This window comes from Bos grunniens, chromosome 15 (genome assembly GCF_055505025.1).
Source record: "Bos grunniens cultivar Pamir isolate PY7600 chromosome 15, Bosgru_T2T1.0, whole genome shotgun sequence".
Lineage (NCBI taxonomy): Eukaryota > Metazoa > Chordata > Mammalia > Artiodactyla > Bovidae > Bos > Bos grunniens.
Window position 1 is genome coordinate 41245910 of NC_141179.1, and position 16362 is coordinate 41262271.

Here is a 16362-nt window from a genome sequence, read left to right on the forward strand (position 1 = left end):
GGTTCTGGGCGCCACTGCAGTGGCCTCGGGGCAGGACTCCACAGTTGGCTCTGTAAATCTGCACCACAGCAAGCCGTGTCTTGGCCCCACAGTGTCTCCATTCTGCTTTCATTTCTTCCAGTGTATGTGCCTGGAGAGGCAAGGTGGGGGAGATTGCATTCCAGGCTCTTGTACAGGGTGAGCTGCCCCGAGAAAGCTGAGGAATAGCTGAGCCGGGGCTGCAGAGCAGGGGATACTGGGGGTGAATGGGCTTTCCCTGGATTCTTAGCAGGGCTTGATCCAAAGGCCCAGAAATTGAAGAGAACATGGCTAGAAGCCACATCTTGGTGATATATAGTGATTTGAAGACATGTGCAAAGACAATCATGAGAAGGAAAGTTAAGAGTGCCAGCTTTTCAGTCAGTCACACTCGGAGTCTAGTTCCAGACTGAACTCTCACTTGCTATCTGACTCTGGGCAGAGGGTCTGACTTCTCTGGGTCCCATCCCTCACTACAGATTTGGGGTGTGCACCCATGCCTGATGCCAAGAAGGCCCCCATATGCTTTCTTCCTGAATGATACTCTGCTGTGGACTCAGCTGGATGAACATGCCAAAGAGGCATGGTCCTTGTAGGGAGGGAAAAGTTTCTCTCCTACCCTCTTAGGGTCCCCAGCTGGGCCTAAGAATTAAACAGACAAAACACAGAGTAACAGGAGAAAAACATCCACATTTTATTAAAATTTTACATGTAGGCATTTCCCTGGGGGTCCAGTGGTTAGAACTAGGTGCTTCCATCCCTGGCCGGTGAACTAAGACCGCACAGGCTGCGTGCCCACTCCAGAAATATTTTACATGTACCTGGGAGACTTCACAGGAAAATGAAGACCTGAGAAGGTACCTAGAGCAGAAAGCTTATGTACCTTTTAGTCAAAGAAATGATAGATTTGTGAAGAAGTGACAAGGCCAAGGGCGTTGGGTTAGGGACAGTGAATTGTGGGGAAGTGACTGGGAGCGATATGGGGCAAATCTAAGATAAGGGTTATTTTAGTAAATGTGTTTGTACAGATCCATTTTGGCATTGACTTCCTCTCTGGTGATAAGGATGTTCTCTCCCTGGTACATGGAGGGCATCTCTCTCCCAAAAAATTTTATGGCCTATTTTTAGGTAGAAAAGGGCAGGTGCATCTGCTGTTTCTCAAGCACCTTCCATTCAAAATAGTCAATGTGCCAAAATGGCGTATTTTGGGGCGGCATGTCCTGAATTCTCTCCTCTAAACACGTGTTTTCTAAGTGGTCACCTGCAGAAATTTGCTTATCTCATGCTCCCAAGTCCTCTCATACTTCCTGACCAGGTTTATAGGAGAGGAGTTTGGCAATTCTTGTGTTCACATCCCAGTTCAACCAATTACGCAGGAGCTACATGACCTTAGGGAAGTTTCCTTATTTGTGAGATGGAATAAAAGTAGTAGTACCAACCTCAGAGATTATCTGAGAATTAAATGAGTTGATAGTTGTTGCTGGCACGTAGCAAGTTCTCAGTAGTGTAAATGCTTTTATATTGATATATCAATAGTAGCTGATAGAATGACCAGTCCATCCATTTCTTGGTGACCAAGTATGGAATATAACTGAAGCCCCAGTGACACAAGGTGAGCAGATTGGTCCCTGCCTCCTAGGAGGTCCTGGGCCGGTGACCAGACCTATAGATCATGGCAAGTCAGGGCTTCCATGGGGAAGGACATGGGCAGAGGGGAGGTGGGGTATGGTGATCCTAGAGGAGAAATGAGATGGAGCTGGGCCAGGTAACAAGAGGCTCTGAGTCTTGAAATATGGGATGGAGTTAGTCTGGCTGAGGGGAGAAGGGAAGGCTGTCCAGACAGAAAAGGTAACAGGAAAAAACAGGAGGCAGTTTGACAAATAAAATACAGGTATTTTTCAAAAATTATGTGAGTGCTCTCTGTTCAGGGCCCTAAGGAGAGTACTGTGAATAGACCAAGTTCTGTTCTCATTGCAGTAGCTGACCTTTATACTCCACTTCCCGGTGTGCGGTATCCTCGTTTCCTACAAGGCACCCTTACTACTAGTCAACCGAATTCAGAAAAACAACAGGAGAGCCGTGAGTTTCAATTTTCCTTGGGGACCTATTGAGGATGACAGCCCATGAGACAGCCTCTCAGAAAGCTCTGTGGAACTGCTCCAAAGAGGTAAGGTGGAGGGGAGAAAGTCAGCATATCCATGATTCTGGCAAAAGGGATAAGTGCAACCAAGGCCACATCTCAATAAAACGTGGCTGCCAGTCATGAGGAACACATGTGTTACTTAATAGTTTTAGTGCTTTTCTAAGAATGAGATGATGCAAGAGTTCAGGTTCATAAATCTCCCTCCTGAAAATATCTTAACTATCTGAACGCCTGCTCTGCCATTTTCCCAGAGCACAGAATGCCTCAGCCGCCATCTCTGCCCCGAAACCCTTTCACGGTATGCTGAAGGTCAGCAACTTCAGGAGCTAGTGACTTCACTCCTATAGAACCAGATAGCAAGCAACATTTTTTTTTTTTTAAATTATCATACTCCAAGCTCCATTTTACATTTAGGCTAACTGGGGAGACACAAATCTGATAACTTGGAGATCCTTAAAGTCCTAAGGAGCAGAGCTGGGGTTGACACCAGGGAGCCTGACTGCAGAGTCTGGTCTTAACCACTCTGCCGCCTTTAACGAGCTTGCTGACGTTCTCAGGACCTAGGACCTATTGCTGGAGCTACAGGTAGGTTTTCTGGGCTGGAGTAGGAGTTAACCACGGCAGAGGGATTATGACCAGTAGTTTGTGATGGGCCTTGAGTGCCAGCCTGCCAGGTACAGAATAACCTGGAAAAGGCAAGGTGGCGAGGGTTGGACACAGAAAAAACACCTCATGGAAATTGTGGCAAGAATCTGGGCCAGAGATGACAATGCCGCCCTGGGATGCCGGGCGGCAACGGGATGCGAAGAAGGGGTCAGCTTCCTGCAGGGCCAGGCGCGGTGGCAGAGGCCAGCCTCGGGTGGGAGGTCGCTGCGCCCGGGCCGGCCAATGGCGGCGGGCTGGGCCGCAGCCCCTCCCTAGGGGCGGGGACGGGCGGGGCGAGCGCTGCGGGCTCGCCGGGGTACCAGCGCTGCCGCATCCCTGCCGAGCTCCTAGCGCCGGCGGTCCGCCCACCAAGCAGCTCCAGCTCCGCAGCCTCGAGGCAGACCCGGGCAAGGCCTGAGGTCCAAACCAGAGCGCAGCGCAGTCCAGTTGGGGTGGGTGAAGGGCGGCGGCGGGGAAGAGGGTGGCTCAGCTCGGTCCCTCCGGGGTGGGTGGAGGAGGACGGGGCGTCGGATTTGGTTCCAGCCCCGGGGGTGGGGGTGTTGAGTTCTCTGACCACTCAAGATGGGGGATCGAATAGGGGGCGGGAGAGTAGGGTCGCCGCAGCACGGCTGCGCTCTGACCTGGTGGAGAACGTAACAGGGCTCAAACCCGGGACCCAGGCGGGGTGGGGGAGCGGGGAGGGAGGGGAGAGGGCCCTGGGGCCGGGTGGGGGGGGTGGCTGGAGATGGGTGTAAGCGTAGGGGCGCCTGGGTTCTGTTGCTTGCAGGAGGGAGCTATCCCTGGGGGCCGTAGCAGAGCGCGGCTCGTGCTCGAGTATGGGGGTGGGGGTACGGAGAGGATCCGGGCGCGGGGCTGGAGTGTGGGTGGGGGTGGGCTTCCCCGTCTGGGGATGCTGCGTCCTCCGGAGACTCAGTTTCCTCCTTTCTGGGGATGGGTGCGGGGAAGCGGGGCGCCGGGGGCGGGCCAGGCTCTGAGAGCCGGAGGCGGCGGGGCGGGGCGGGGCGGCGGCGCGGGCGAGCGGGTGGTCGGCGCGCCTCTGACCGCATTCTGGGACGCTCAGGCGGCGGCGGAGATGCGGCGGCTCGGGGGCACCCTGCTCTACCTGCTGCTGGCGGCGGCGGTCCCCACGGCCCCCGCGCCGGCTCCGACGGTCACCTCTGCCTCGATCGAGCCCGGCCCGGCTCTCAGCTACCCGCAGGAGGAGGCCACTCTCAACGAGATGTTCCGCGAGGTTGAGGAACTGATGGAGGACACGCAGTACAAACTGCGCAGCGCGGTGGAGGAGGTGGGTGCGCCCGAAGGGCCTGCGCTCCGGGAAGCGCGAGGCGGGTGACAGTGGGGGCTGGCGAAGCAGTGCGCCAACCGCTGGCCAGGGTCCTCGGGTCCGCTAAGGGGCTGGGCACAGCCGGCAGCAGATTTCGAGTTATCTGGAGGCAGTGCAGGGGTGATACCAAATCCCACCTGGTTCCTGCCAAAAGCTCTGGATCTGAAGCTGTCCACCCAAAAACACCGGCTGGACCCACCCATGGACAACTGGGGTCACCACCTGCTTGTAGGCTGCTGGCCATCACCTTACAATTAACTTCAGGTGTGCGGTTGGCCTCATCCTGTTTTAAGCGGATGCTTGCAAGGCCCCTGATATTCCAGCACTGTGATTTTGCAGAGGAGACTCCAGGTATCTCAAGTCCTAGCTTGTCTGTTGGGCTTTGAGCTTGTGCCATGTTCCCGAGAGACAATTAGGGTGCCATTCAGTTCAGTCACTCAGTCATGTCCGACTGTTTGTAACCCCATAGACTGCAGCATGCCAGGCTCCCCTGCCGGTCACCAGCTTCTGGAGCTTGCTCAAACTCCTGTCCATCGAGTGGGTGATGCCATCCAACCATCTCATCCTCTGTCATCCCCTTCTCCATATGCGGACAAAAAGCTCTGAGCTGTGCTGGTAATCTGTCTGGGCTTCCCCTAATGCCATGTGGGGCAAAGAAGGGACCTCGGTATCTCCATCAGTGTCAGTGGGTGGTGGGTGAGAGGAGCAGGGGCAAAGTGAAAGGCCACCCCCCACTGCATTTCCAAGGGTGCTGTGGAGTCAGTCCTGGGCTCAGGGCCCTCCTCTGCCATTCACCATAGGGTGGTATTGGCCAAATCCTTTAACATCCTTTACCTCAGTTTTCCATGAGAATTAAATCTGTGATATGTGTGGAGTATAATAGATGTGCATATATAGCAGCTGTTAGTTATCAGATACCAGACATCTTGGGAAAACTTTGCCTGTTTCTTGCTTCCGTCGCCTCCCAGATTCAAACGCTGTGGATGGCATCCTCTGTGATCAGCACGCAAGCATTGCCAGGGTTGCCTGGAGAGGAGGTGCAGATGGTCCAGCTCTCCCAGCCAGGTGGCCCTGCTGCCTGGGGTGGGTGGGCGTGGCCCCTGTTGGGCCTGACTCTGGCTGCAGCCTGTCTTTGGAGAGAAGCCAGCCATCCCAGGGAAGGAGTCAGTGAGAGATCAGATGTCTAGGCTGGATGGTCAGGTGCCTCCATGTCCCTGTTTCTCCACAGTGCATTTGGGCAAAGCCTCCAAAGCTGGCTCTGGTCTACTAGGCGAGGTGGCTTTTTCCTCCCACACCTGCTTAGTCTGGGGATCACTCCCCTTCTTTCCCACAACAGTCTACCTGGTGGACCCTGGACACTGGTGAAGGAGACACTGGGTTGGAAGGTGGTTGACTGGGTAGCTGTACCTGAACATCCACTGGACAGGCTAGATTCCAGATATAGACTTTGTTTCCTGTGAAAGCAAGAGAATCCTGACACGAAACAATGAAAGGGGCAGGGGTGTCAGACAGGCCCCAGTGAATTTTAACTCTGCACCTTCACTGATTAAACTGAACACATCATCCTTGGTTCCAGAGCAAGTCATCTGCTTCCCTTCACTGGGTTCTAGGACTTTCCCTCCTGCCCACGGCTTCCTGTTGAGACTCATCAAGTCACCTCCCCATTTTTATTCAAGACTGAACTAAGATCCCATAAGGCACGCAGTGCAGCCAAAAAATAAATAGGGTTAAGTAAAATTGGTGCAATATAAGTTGCCCCCTCATGTCGCTGTTGTAAGGACTATGAGAAATTGCTGATTCTCAATAAATAATGGCTCTCACTGGCACTAATGGAAAAGAACCTGCTTGCCAGTGGAGGAGACATGAGACCCATGTTCGATCCCTAGCTCAGGAAGATCCCCTGCAGAAGGGTATGGCAACCCACTCCAGTATTCTTGCCTGGAGTATCCCATGGACAGAGGAGCCTGGTGTGGGCTACAGCACGCAGGGTGGCAGAGTTGGACACGACTGAAGCGACTTAACACCCAGACAAACACACTCATTATCATCATATTAATAGCACTAGTGTGAATGGTAACAGAAGAACCACTAGTGTCTGATATATAATAGAATCACAGTGGATTAGGGCTATTAGTATTAAGTTTTAAAAAGAGATTGCCAGAAAGCCCCTTAAATCTATAACACAGGATAATTGCTGTTTTCTTACTGTCCCAGTAAAGAACAGAAAAGGACGTGTGTCCAGATGCGTTAATTGTTTACATAGTTGCATCATGAATCTGCTTTCAAGTAACTTCCTGACATTTAAAATATTCCAGCTGACTTCAAGCTGCTGGTTTCTCCTAAGGGAAAAAAGTTAACTCTGGTTATAGGATCATTCTTGAGAGGAAGCAAATCTTCAAATGGTTCAGTCTGGGCTGTTTGTTACTGATAAACATATTTTGAGGATAAAGCCACTCCCCACGCCTCCATTACCACGTCTGTAATGGGCATATTTTACAATAGAATGTTCTTATCAACTCGTTATTCCTAGGAAGAATGCCAACAGCAAGCCTGAATTTCTCTCTCCAGTTTTTCTTACTCTGTTCCTTTAACAAACACAGAGTTAACCAATTGTGAGTGCCATGTTAAATAATATTCACATTCCTCCTCTATGAAACAAGTCCTGTTGCTTCAGGCTTAGGTTTCTCTTGCTAGCAGCAGTAATAGTTGTGGCTGAAATTTCCACTGTAAGCTGTACTTCTAGTTTGTGGTGCCATGAAAGAGCTTTAGCTCATTCTGTTGGAATAGCCACTGGTTGAGGAGGAAATGGCTTTATATAAAGACTATCTGCTCAGCCCAGAGCAAATTCTAAATTTGGTACCTTGTCAATTATATGTAAGCCAAACTGGAGGAGTCTGATTCCTATAGGAATTGTAAAAGCGCTGATGTTCTCTTCTCCTTCTGGATTTAGTCCCTCTAGCATCCCCAGACTCCTCTTCTTTCCCAGCTGTTCTTTTCTATCACTAAACAGCCCAGGATCTCTCCCTTAAAACAAATTTAAAAAGCCTTTTTCTTCGTCTTAGGTCTCCTTTCTTCATCCGTTTCTCCTCTATTTTATTAGCAAACCCTTTGAACATATGTTATCTACTTCTGCCTTTTCCACCCCTACCCAGACATCCCCTGGCAAACTGGCTTCTAAAACTGCTTTGTTTATTATACCTCTGCCGAATGGCAGATACTGGATCAAGTTCTCGGATTTCATGAGCTTTAATTCTTACATTTGTCCAATAAAGTAGAATCATCATCATTTTACAAACAGGAAAGCTGAGGTTTAGAGATATTGGGTTGACCAAAAAGATCATTTGGGTCTTTCTGTAAGGTGTTACATATTAGCCACCCCAGTATTTGGTATCTTGCCTAAGGTCACGTGGCTGCTTTGTGGCCGAGCTGGGACTTAACCCCATGTTCCCTGACTCCAGAATCTGGGTACTTTCTACTTTGTTGCCTTCGGATGCTGCTGGCGGCAACTTCTTGCCAAATCTAGTGGCGAGCTCTCAGAAGCCTGAGTTCTTCTAGATTTATTTGGAGGCCCCTCCAAATAGAAGGCCCTCCCCAGATATAACTTCTGACTCTCAGCCTGCTTCTAGCTAGTTCTCTGACTCCATTCTTTTCCTTCTCTCGATTCTGTATTATGTCCCAGTTAGTTTTCAGAACCGGAGAAGCTGATGACACCCCACTCCAGTACTCTTGCCTGGAAAATCCCATGGACGGAGGAGCCTGGTAGGCTGCAGTCCATGGGGTCATGAAGAGTCAGACACGACTGAGCAACTTCACTTTCACTTTTCACTTTCATGCATTGGAGAAGGAAATGGCAACCCACTCCAGTGTTCTTGCCTGGAGAATCCCAGGGACGGGGGAGCCTGGTGGGCTGCCGTCTATGGGGTCACACAGAGTTGGACACGACTGAAGTGACTTAGCAGCCGCATCAGTCTTCAGAACTTACTGCAGCTCCCCACTGCTTGGTGCAGAGGTTCTTACCTGGGGGTGAATACAGGGGAGGGAGTATCTCAGAATCATCTGGAAAGCTCATTGTTTTGTGGGGTGCCCTCTTCAGAAATTTTAATTTGGCAGCTCCAGATATGTAGATATTTTTTTAAAGCATTGGGCATGACTCTGAGGTACCCTTCTGGTTGAGAACTAGGCTAACACCATCTGCTTTAGAACTATACCCTGGATCCATCTGTCAAGTCTGTCTCTGCTTCATCACCATCATTTTATCCATTTGGGGTCCAGCATGGACCCCTTGCCCTAGCCCGTGACACTCCGTTCTCATCCAGGCTGTCACCGTTTTGCCTCCGCTATGCTCCTCTCTATCCAGCTCATATCTGTCCTTTGAGACCAGCCCAATCATGGCTCGCCTCCACCTGGAAGCCTTTTTCCTCTCTTCTTTGAACCTGACTGACTCTAGAGACTTTCATAATCATCCTCAAACTAGCTTGTGTGAGGATGCCCTATCTCCCCAGTAAAAGCACAGGCAGAATCTTATACTAGGAAAAACACGTAATTTGGGGTCGGACCGACCTGAGTTCTAATCTAAGTTTTGCCACCTACTAAGAATGTGATGACCTTAGACATTCCTCCAGTTTCGTCAACCTCATTTTCTTCATCTGCAAATGAGGCAAATAATACTTCCTCATAGAGTTGCTGTGAATACGCAAGGAGATATGGAAGGGACTGGTGCAATGGCTCAGACATAGCTGATGCCCAGGCATGGAGGCAGTGATCAGGTTTCAGATATGTCAGGAGTTATCTCAGGGTCAAACACAGGGCACGGTGGCAGCTGACCAAGTCCTTGTTTGGTTTTCTGGGCTTTCTGCTGACTAGATGTTCTTCACACTTCTGATGCAGTGCCTCTGTGTTCCATTGAGACGTGGGAATTCTTTCCCCATGTATATCCAGCTCAGCGAACCTGGTTGGGAAAGATTGGAAAAGATGGGCCTCTTGTAGTATATAAGGGAATAGAAAACAGTAATTTTTTAAAAAATAGTAAAATCCTTTTTGAGGATTCATTTAAAGGAATAAAAATAGCCGAGAGTCAAGACTGCACTGTTGGAAAATTGCCAGCCACCAGTGACAGCTTCTCTTTGTGTCTCTCATTTTAAATTCCTAGAGAGAGTGTCTGGTTGGCTCAGCTAGTCCATGATGTGGCTTCTGTTTAAGTCCAATCAGCTGTGGCTGGTCCAGTTGTCACCTGCCCACTCATCAAGTCTGGGTCTGGAAGTGGGTACAGATTCAATTTGGCTGATGTGTCTGGTATAGATGTCATGGAGGCTCATGATATGAGGACAGTGGCCTCAGAAACCTGACATCAGCAAAGAACACTTGTGTAAGAAGGGCCAGAAGAAGGGTGTACCACGGAATGAGTCATCTGAACCTCGACAGGGGTCTCTCTCGTACTCAGAGGGTGGATGGGGGAGGACTCATAACTGTGATCCTACCAGTCATGGGGAAGGGGCTAGGTTGGTTCCCCAACCCCAGTCAGCCCTGCAACAAGGATTTGGGAGCAAATAATTTATTTGCAGGGCTTCCCCAGTGGCTCAGCGGTAAAGAATCTGCCTGCAGTACAGGAGCCACAGGAGACACGGGTTTGATCCCTGGGTCAGGAAGATCCTCTGAAGGAGGGCGTGGCAACCCACTGCAGTATTCTTGCTTGGAGACTCCCCATGATCAGAAGAGCCTGACAGACTACAGTTCGTAGGGTTGCAAAGAGTCACACACAACTGAAGCGAATTAGCATGCGTGTAATGTGATGTGATCCCAGAAACACTAGGAGGAAGTAGGAGAGTGAGATGGAAAAGGAAAAAGGCAGCAAAGGCTGTGCTGATGAGCAGGTGACTTCTAGGGACAACTAGGGTTCCATCTTTCTGAGGTCCTTGGAGAGAGAGAAACTGTCCCACTGAACGGAGAGGGCACTGGGGTACTTACCCTCATAGGCTCTTCTTCACTGATTGAGGGTTGTCCCTGGGGTGTTCACTACCTAACACTTGGTGCTTGTGCAGACTGAACACACTTCTGTAGTCAGAGAATGCTCTCAAAGAGAAACAGAGTTGGTTGCTGGCATGTATGGGAATTGAATGTGAGTGACCTCCTGATTAGGACGTGGGGAGATGGGAGCAGCGCCAAGAGCATCTCTCAGGGGTCAAGATTGCTCAGTGGGGGCATTCTGAAATCCCAACTCTGCCCTTCCCTGGGAATCTTGAGAACTAACCTAGTCTTCCTGAGCCTCAGTTGCCCCACTTGTGAAATGGGGACATTAACACCCACCCCACAGGGAGATTGTGAGATGTAAGACGATAATATATGAAAACATTTAGAACAATGTCTTGTTCTACTCAGTCCTCAGTGGTACTTATCAGCAGCACCATTGTTATTGCAGAAGAGGAAAAGAGTAGTTTTTTTTCTAATGGACTCTGGTATGTATCAGGAGAAAACAATATTGCTCATTAAATTCATTGATTTAATTAGATGGAAGCCGAAGAGGCTGCTGCTAAAACATCATCAGAAGTGACCCTAGCACACTTACCTCCCAGCTACCACAACGAGACCAACACAGAAACCAAGGTGGGAAATAATACCATCCATGTCCACCGAGAAATTCACAAGGTAAGTCGTGGCCGGCGCGTCCTCCTTTCTTCAGTGCCCAGTCCCATCAGAGGACTAAGGTGTGGCCTGTGTTCTCTTTAAGAGAGTCTGCTGTGCAGATGTTTACATATTTAATATACAAGTCAAAAATACACATAAAGATGGTAAAATACAGGTTAAAAGCCAGAGGGAGTGAGGGAGATTATTTAAAGGGGAATAAATTGCTTTTGCATTGAAGCAATAAATTTAACTCTAGTCTTCCTGCCAGTCCAATTGCAAAGGAATGTTCAGGGATTTTTATTACTTGAAAAAAGGAAGCAAATAAGTGTTTAGAGAAAGACGTTCCCAGTATTGAATTTGAGGAATTTATCTCACAGGTTTTTATCTGTGATTCAGTAGAGAGGTGAAATAGAGTTCATGTTGTGGTGAATAGATCTTCACCATCTCCTTAGGAGGAGCTCAGATGTGATATACTCAAGTCTTCAGAATGGAAAACCTCTATTGCTACAAGATGAAACATTCATATGTTTGCTGGCTATCCATTCACAATTTTACAGTGGCCTGTTTTCCAGCCTGCCGTACGTCTAAGTGTCTCTTGGTCCAGAATCTTGCATGAGGAGTGAGCAGGCTTGTTCTCAATCTGATTTGAGAAAGAAAACGTTGCAAAGGAAGGTGGCATTCACTTGCCCCTAACATGCGATGTCTCCAGGGTGACTTTGGTAGGACTTTGAGATCAAATCATGTGGCCTGTTTTCTCTTAAACAGAATCTGGTGTGCAGATGTTTGGGTCATTGTTAGAGGCTGTAAAATTGACCTCTGATCTCATCTCAAGGCCTGTGCACAAGGCCATGAAGATTCTCACAAAAGCGCCTTGCTTTTGTTCAAGTGTGCAGGTAATGACTGAGCTGACACAATAGCATTTCTGTGCCATAGTGGATTAAAGGGTCAGTTCTCATGGGCCATTGCCTTGACTATAAAGTAGCCTTTGTGTGGCGCTAGTCCCACTGCGTACTCACAGCCCCAGCTCCAGAGCACACCCCTCGCATCAATGAATGAGCCACCTGCCAAACAGAATCCTTTAGCATTGCTCATCTGAAGACTGGAGAATTCCAGTCTTTGTCTCCAAAAGTGATTATTTTATTCCTGCCAAAACCAATATTCAGTCATCCTTTCTGACAATAATTAGCCAGTAGGTTTGGCTACTCCTTGAATTTGCTCCTTGTGAATATCAGAATAACCAAGTATGTGTCCTGCCAGTAACGAGTATGATTTTCAACTTTGTGACCCTCACTAACCATGTTTATGAAATAGGAAAATCAGCATCTGTAATACCTTATGGTGTCGTGGGGGCCAAATGACTTAAAGTGTGTGAGAGTTGTTGTAAACTGTAAAGCGCTATGCAGCAGCAAATTGTTCTTACTGTTAATATTACTGTTGTTCTTATGGTGAAGTTACGGCATCCGCATGGTGTAGTAGTTCTTGAGTGGGTTCCATGGAGCTCCTTCCTGCCTGATGCTTTATGAAAGAAGAGCTCAGTGGTGAAACATGTTTGGAAAACGTTGTACATATTTCTCTTCCTAGGGATACAAAAATGCACCTTAGTGTAATAAAACCTCAGAGAAGTCCCTGGATCTTTACATACAGGACTGTATAATTTTAAAAATATATAGCATTGATTAATCTTGTGAAAATCTGGTATAAAAGGAAGAAGACATCATTTCTTTGCTGGAGAGAGGAATTATTTACATAAAAAAATTTAAAGTATGTTGGTGAAGACGTGATCCTTATGCTCCAGAACTGGAATTAGAACTGGAATTTGATCCACTGTTGCACATTAGGCTAAGAGTTTCCACTTTGTTTTGGCTGCGGACGCCTGTGATATTAGAGCTGGCAGGAACTTTAAAGATGGCCTAGAAATGAGAAAACTGTGAATCAGAGAACAGAAATGATTTGTTCCAGGTTGCATACTAGACGGTTGTTGGTGTCTGAGCCAGGGATCAAAGAACACTGATCCCCTAGCTCCTGAGGTTCTCTCTGTTCTTTTATCACCAACATGAGGGTTAGACATGGCCTTGGATGGGGTGAGAGTGGCCTGAGTTTCAATCAGGCTTCCAATCAGGCTTCTAAGGCTCAGCTTTGAGGTGCCCACTCTTGGATACAGAAGCCAGGCAGACAGTAGCTAAAGGAATACAGGGCCAGGCCTCCTCTCAGCATACTTAAGCACTTACTTTTTTTTTTTTTTAACTTTTTATTTGTACTAGAGTATAGCCAGTTAACAATGTCGTGATAGTTTCAGGTGGACAGCAGAGGGACTCAGCAATACATACACATGTATCCATTCTCCCCCAAGTTCCCCTGGCATCAAGGCTGCCACATAATTAAGCACTTTCTTGAGGAAACAAAACAGTTTCCCAGAATCAGGGAGGGGCTGCTCTAGCTAAAACCTGCTTCCTTCACTACCCAGGCCTGTAGTTGTTGAAAAGAAAGTTGACTTGGAGCTTCAAATGAATAAGCCCCAAGAATGATAAAAATAGCTAGTGTTAAGTGTTTGCAAGGTGACAGGCTGTGTGCTGCGTGCTTTACACAGACTTCCTCGGTCCTCCCCTTTGGCAGCCCCATGCTATAGACTCTGCTCTGTCTCTTAATCACTATCTGATGCTGCTGGTGGAGCTCAGAAACATAGGGAGGAGTGGGCATTCTGTCTACTTTGACAGATGCTCCTGCTTCAGAAAATAGAAAACAACAAAACAAAAAACCAACAACTTGGGGGATTTGTCCAGAATCCCCTCTATTTCACACTCACTGTCCCTGTTCTCCTGTAGATCACAAACAACCGGACCGGGCAGATGGTCTTTTCAGAGACAGTCATTACGTCGATGGGAGATGAAGAAGGCAAAAGGAGCCACGTGAGTTGCCGTCTTCCTTGCACTCTCATCCTGATGCACACGTTCCCTTGCTGAGCCTGGCAAAGGTGCCCCAGACTTCACACCATGGGCAGAAAGCGGGGAGCTCCCGTGCACCTCTCCTGCCTGGTATCTGCCTAGTATTCCCCAATTCCTACATTTATGGCCAGACAGATGCAGTCCAGTAACAGTCTCTGCTTCCATGTACTTTGCTTCAGAAATGGCAGGACATGGCAAATTCCGTTGTCATTTGCACGGCTGCTCTCGGCCTTGAAAGGGGAACACTGAAGGGTCGGGTGTATTGGTTGGGGGTTTCTGGTAACAAGACCTGGTGCCTCTAACCTGAAAATTGCCTAAAGCCGCTGGCCAGACCCACACCCTTTATGATCCCAGGCCTGGTCTGGCAGTTTGAGAGCAAGAAAACTTCAAGTGAAACCCAGTGGCCCAAGAGAAAGGTGTCCCTCTGCTCCAGCCTTCATGCTTGGGCCCCTTATGCTTGCACTTGCTACTCAGTAACCTGTTGCTTAGTCCAGAGGTGGGCTGCTCCTTAGAGAATTATAGATTCTGAACGATGAGAGGGGCGTCATTTCATAGAAGGAAGGCCTGGCACAGGTTGGAGGGTGACCCAGGATGCCACTGGTCTCCAGACTTCCAGACCAGAGGTGACTCCGCTGCACCTTGTCTTCACAAAGAGGTGGCTGGTGAGGAGCCGACAGGGTGGCTGCCGTGTGATTTAGTCCGTTGTATGAAGCGCCTCCTCTGTGGGGCTGGAGATGGTCAGCCTCTCTGTGCCCAGGAGCTTTATGCAAACTTCCCACCACACGTTCCTCCCTCTGCGGTGCCTAATGCATCCCCAGCCTTCCGAGGGGATCAGGGATATAACCTGACCCTTTGTGGCCTTATCATAAGAGAAGCAGTGTACCCATAACCACTAAGGAGGTGGTGTTACTGTGGTTGGTAGTAAATGGGTTCTTTTTTAAAAAACAAATTTACTTATTTTTATTGAAGTATAGTTGATTTTCAGCATTGTGTTAGATTCTGGTATATAGCTAAGTGATTCAGTTATACGCACATTTCTATGTATTCTTTTTCATATTATTTTCCATTAAGGTGTATTACAGGATATTGAATATAGGTCCTTGTATTATACAGTAGGACCTTGTAGTTTGTCTTTTTATATAATAGTTTGTATTTACTGACCCCAGCCTCCTAATTTATCCCTCCCCACCCCCTTTCTCCTTTCTATGACTGTGAATCTGTTTCTGTTTTATAAATGAGTTCATTTGTATCATATTTTAGATTCCACATGTAAGTGATATCATACGGTGTTTGTCTTTCTCTTTCTGACTTCCCTTAGTATGATAATCCCTAGTTGCCTCCATGTTACTGCAAATGGCATTATTTTATTCTTTTTTTGGCTGAGGGTGGTATCTTGTAACTTTGATTTGCATTTCTCTAAGAATTAGTGATGTTGAACATGTGCCTCTTGGCCATCTGTATATCTTCTTTGGAGAAATGTCTAGTTAGGTCTGCTGCCATTTTTGATTGAGTTATTTTTTATTATTAAATTATGTGAACTTTTTGTAAATTTTAAAAAGTAAGCTTTTATTTATCACATCGTTTGCAAATATTTTCTCCCAGTCCATAGGTTGTCTTTTCATTTTGTTTATGGTTTCCTTTGCTGTGCAAAAGCTTGTAATGGGATTTAACAGTTTAAATCCCATTTATTTATTTTTGCTTTTATTTCTATTGCCTTGGGAGACTGAGCTAAGAAAATATTGGTACAGCTTATGTCAGAGAATGTTTTGCCTATATTCTCTTGTAGGAATTTTATGGTCATGTCTTACGTCTAAGTCTTTAAGCCATCTTGAGTTTATTTTTATGTATGATGTGAGCGTGTGCTGTGACTTCACTGATTTACATGCAGTTGTCCAGCTGCCCCAACACCACTTGCTGAAGAGACTGTCTTTCCTCCATTGTTCCCCATTGTATGTTCTTGTCTCCTTTGTTGAAGATTAATTTCAGTAGGCATGCTTTCATTATATTGAGATATGTTCCTTCTATACCCACTTTGGTAAGAGTTTTTTAATTACGAATGGATGTTGAATTTTATCAAATACTTTTATGCATCTGTTGAGATGATCATGCGATTCTTGTCTTTTCTTTTGTTGATATGGCACATCACATAGATTGATTTGCGATGTTGAGCCATCCTCATGACTCTAGGATGAATCCGACTTGATCATGACGTAAGATCTTTTTCTGTGCTTTTGGATTTGGTCTGCCAGTATTTTGTTGAGAAGTTTTGCATCTATATTCATCAAAGATAGTGGCCTGTAATTTTCTTTTTTGGTATTGTCTTTGTCCGATTTTGGTGTCAGGGTGTTGGTAGCTTCGTAAAATGACTTTAGGGCTATTCTCATTTCTTCAGTCTTTTGAAAGAGTTTGAGAAGGATCAGTGTAAGCTCTCTGTATGCTTGATAGAATTCCCCAGTGAAGCCATCTGGTCCTGCACTTTTGTTTGCAGGAAGGTGTGTGTTTTTTGTTTTTTTTTTTAATACAGGTTCTATTTCACTTCTAGTGCTCAGTCTGTTCAAATTATCTATTTCTTTTCAATTCAGTTCTGATGGCTATAACTTGTCTATTTCTTATCAGTTGTCCAATTTGTTGGCATATAATTGTTCATA

General features: G+C 47.3%; 1 protein-coding gene across 1 annotated transcript in view; it reads left to right on the plus strand.

The window, feature by feature from the left end:
- The first annotated feature begins 3138 nt into the window (after nucleotides 1–3138).
- Nucleotides 3139–16362, plus strand: part of DKK3 (dickkopf Wnt signaling pathway inhibitor 3) — a 50022-nt gene continuing 36798 nt past the window's right edge. Inside the window, exons 1-4 of the mRNA XM_086340032.1 lie at nucleotides 3139–3258; nucleotides 3888–4112; nucleotides 10656–10793; nucleotides 13595–13678. Of these exons, the coding sequence (XP_086196158.1) occupies nucleotides 3900–4112; nucleotides 10656–10793; nucleotides 13595–13678 (435 nt within the window). The 5' untranslated portion in view covers nucleotides 3139–3258; nucleotides 3888–3899. The remainder of the gene's footprint in view (nucleotides 3259–3887; nucleotides 4113–10655; nucleotides 10794–13594; nucleotides 13679–16362) is intronic.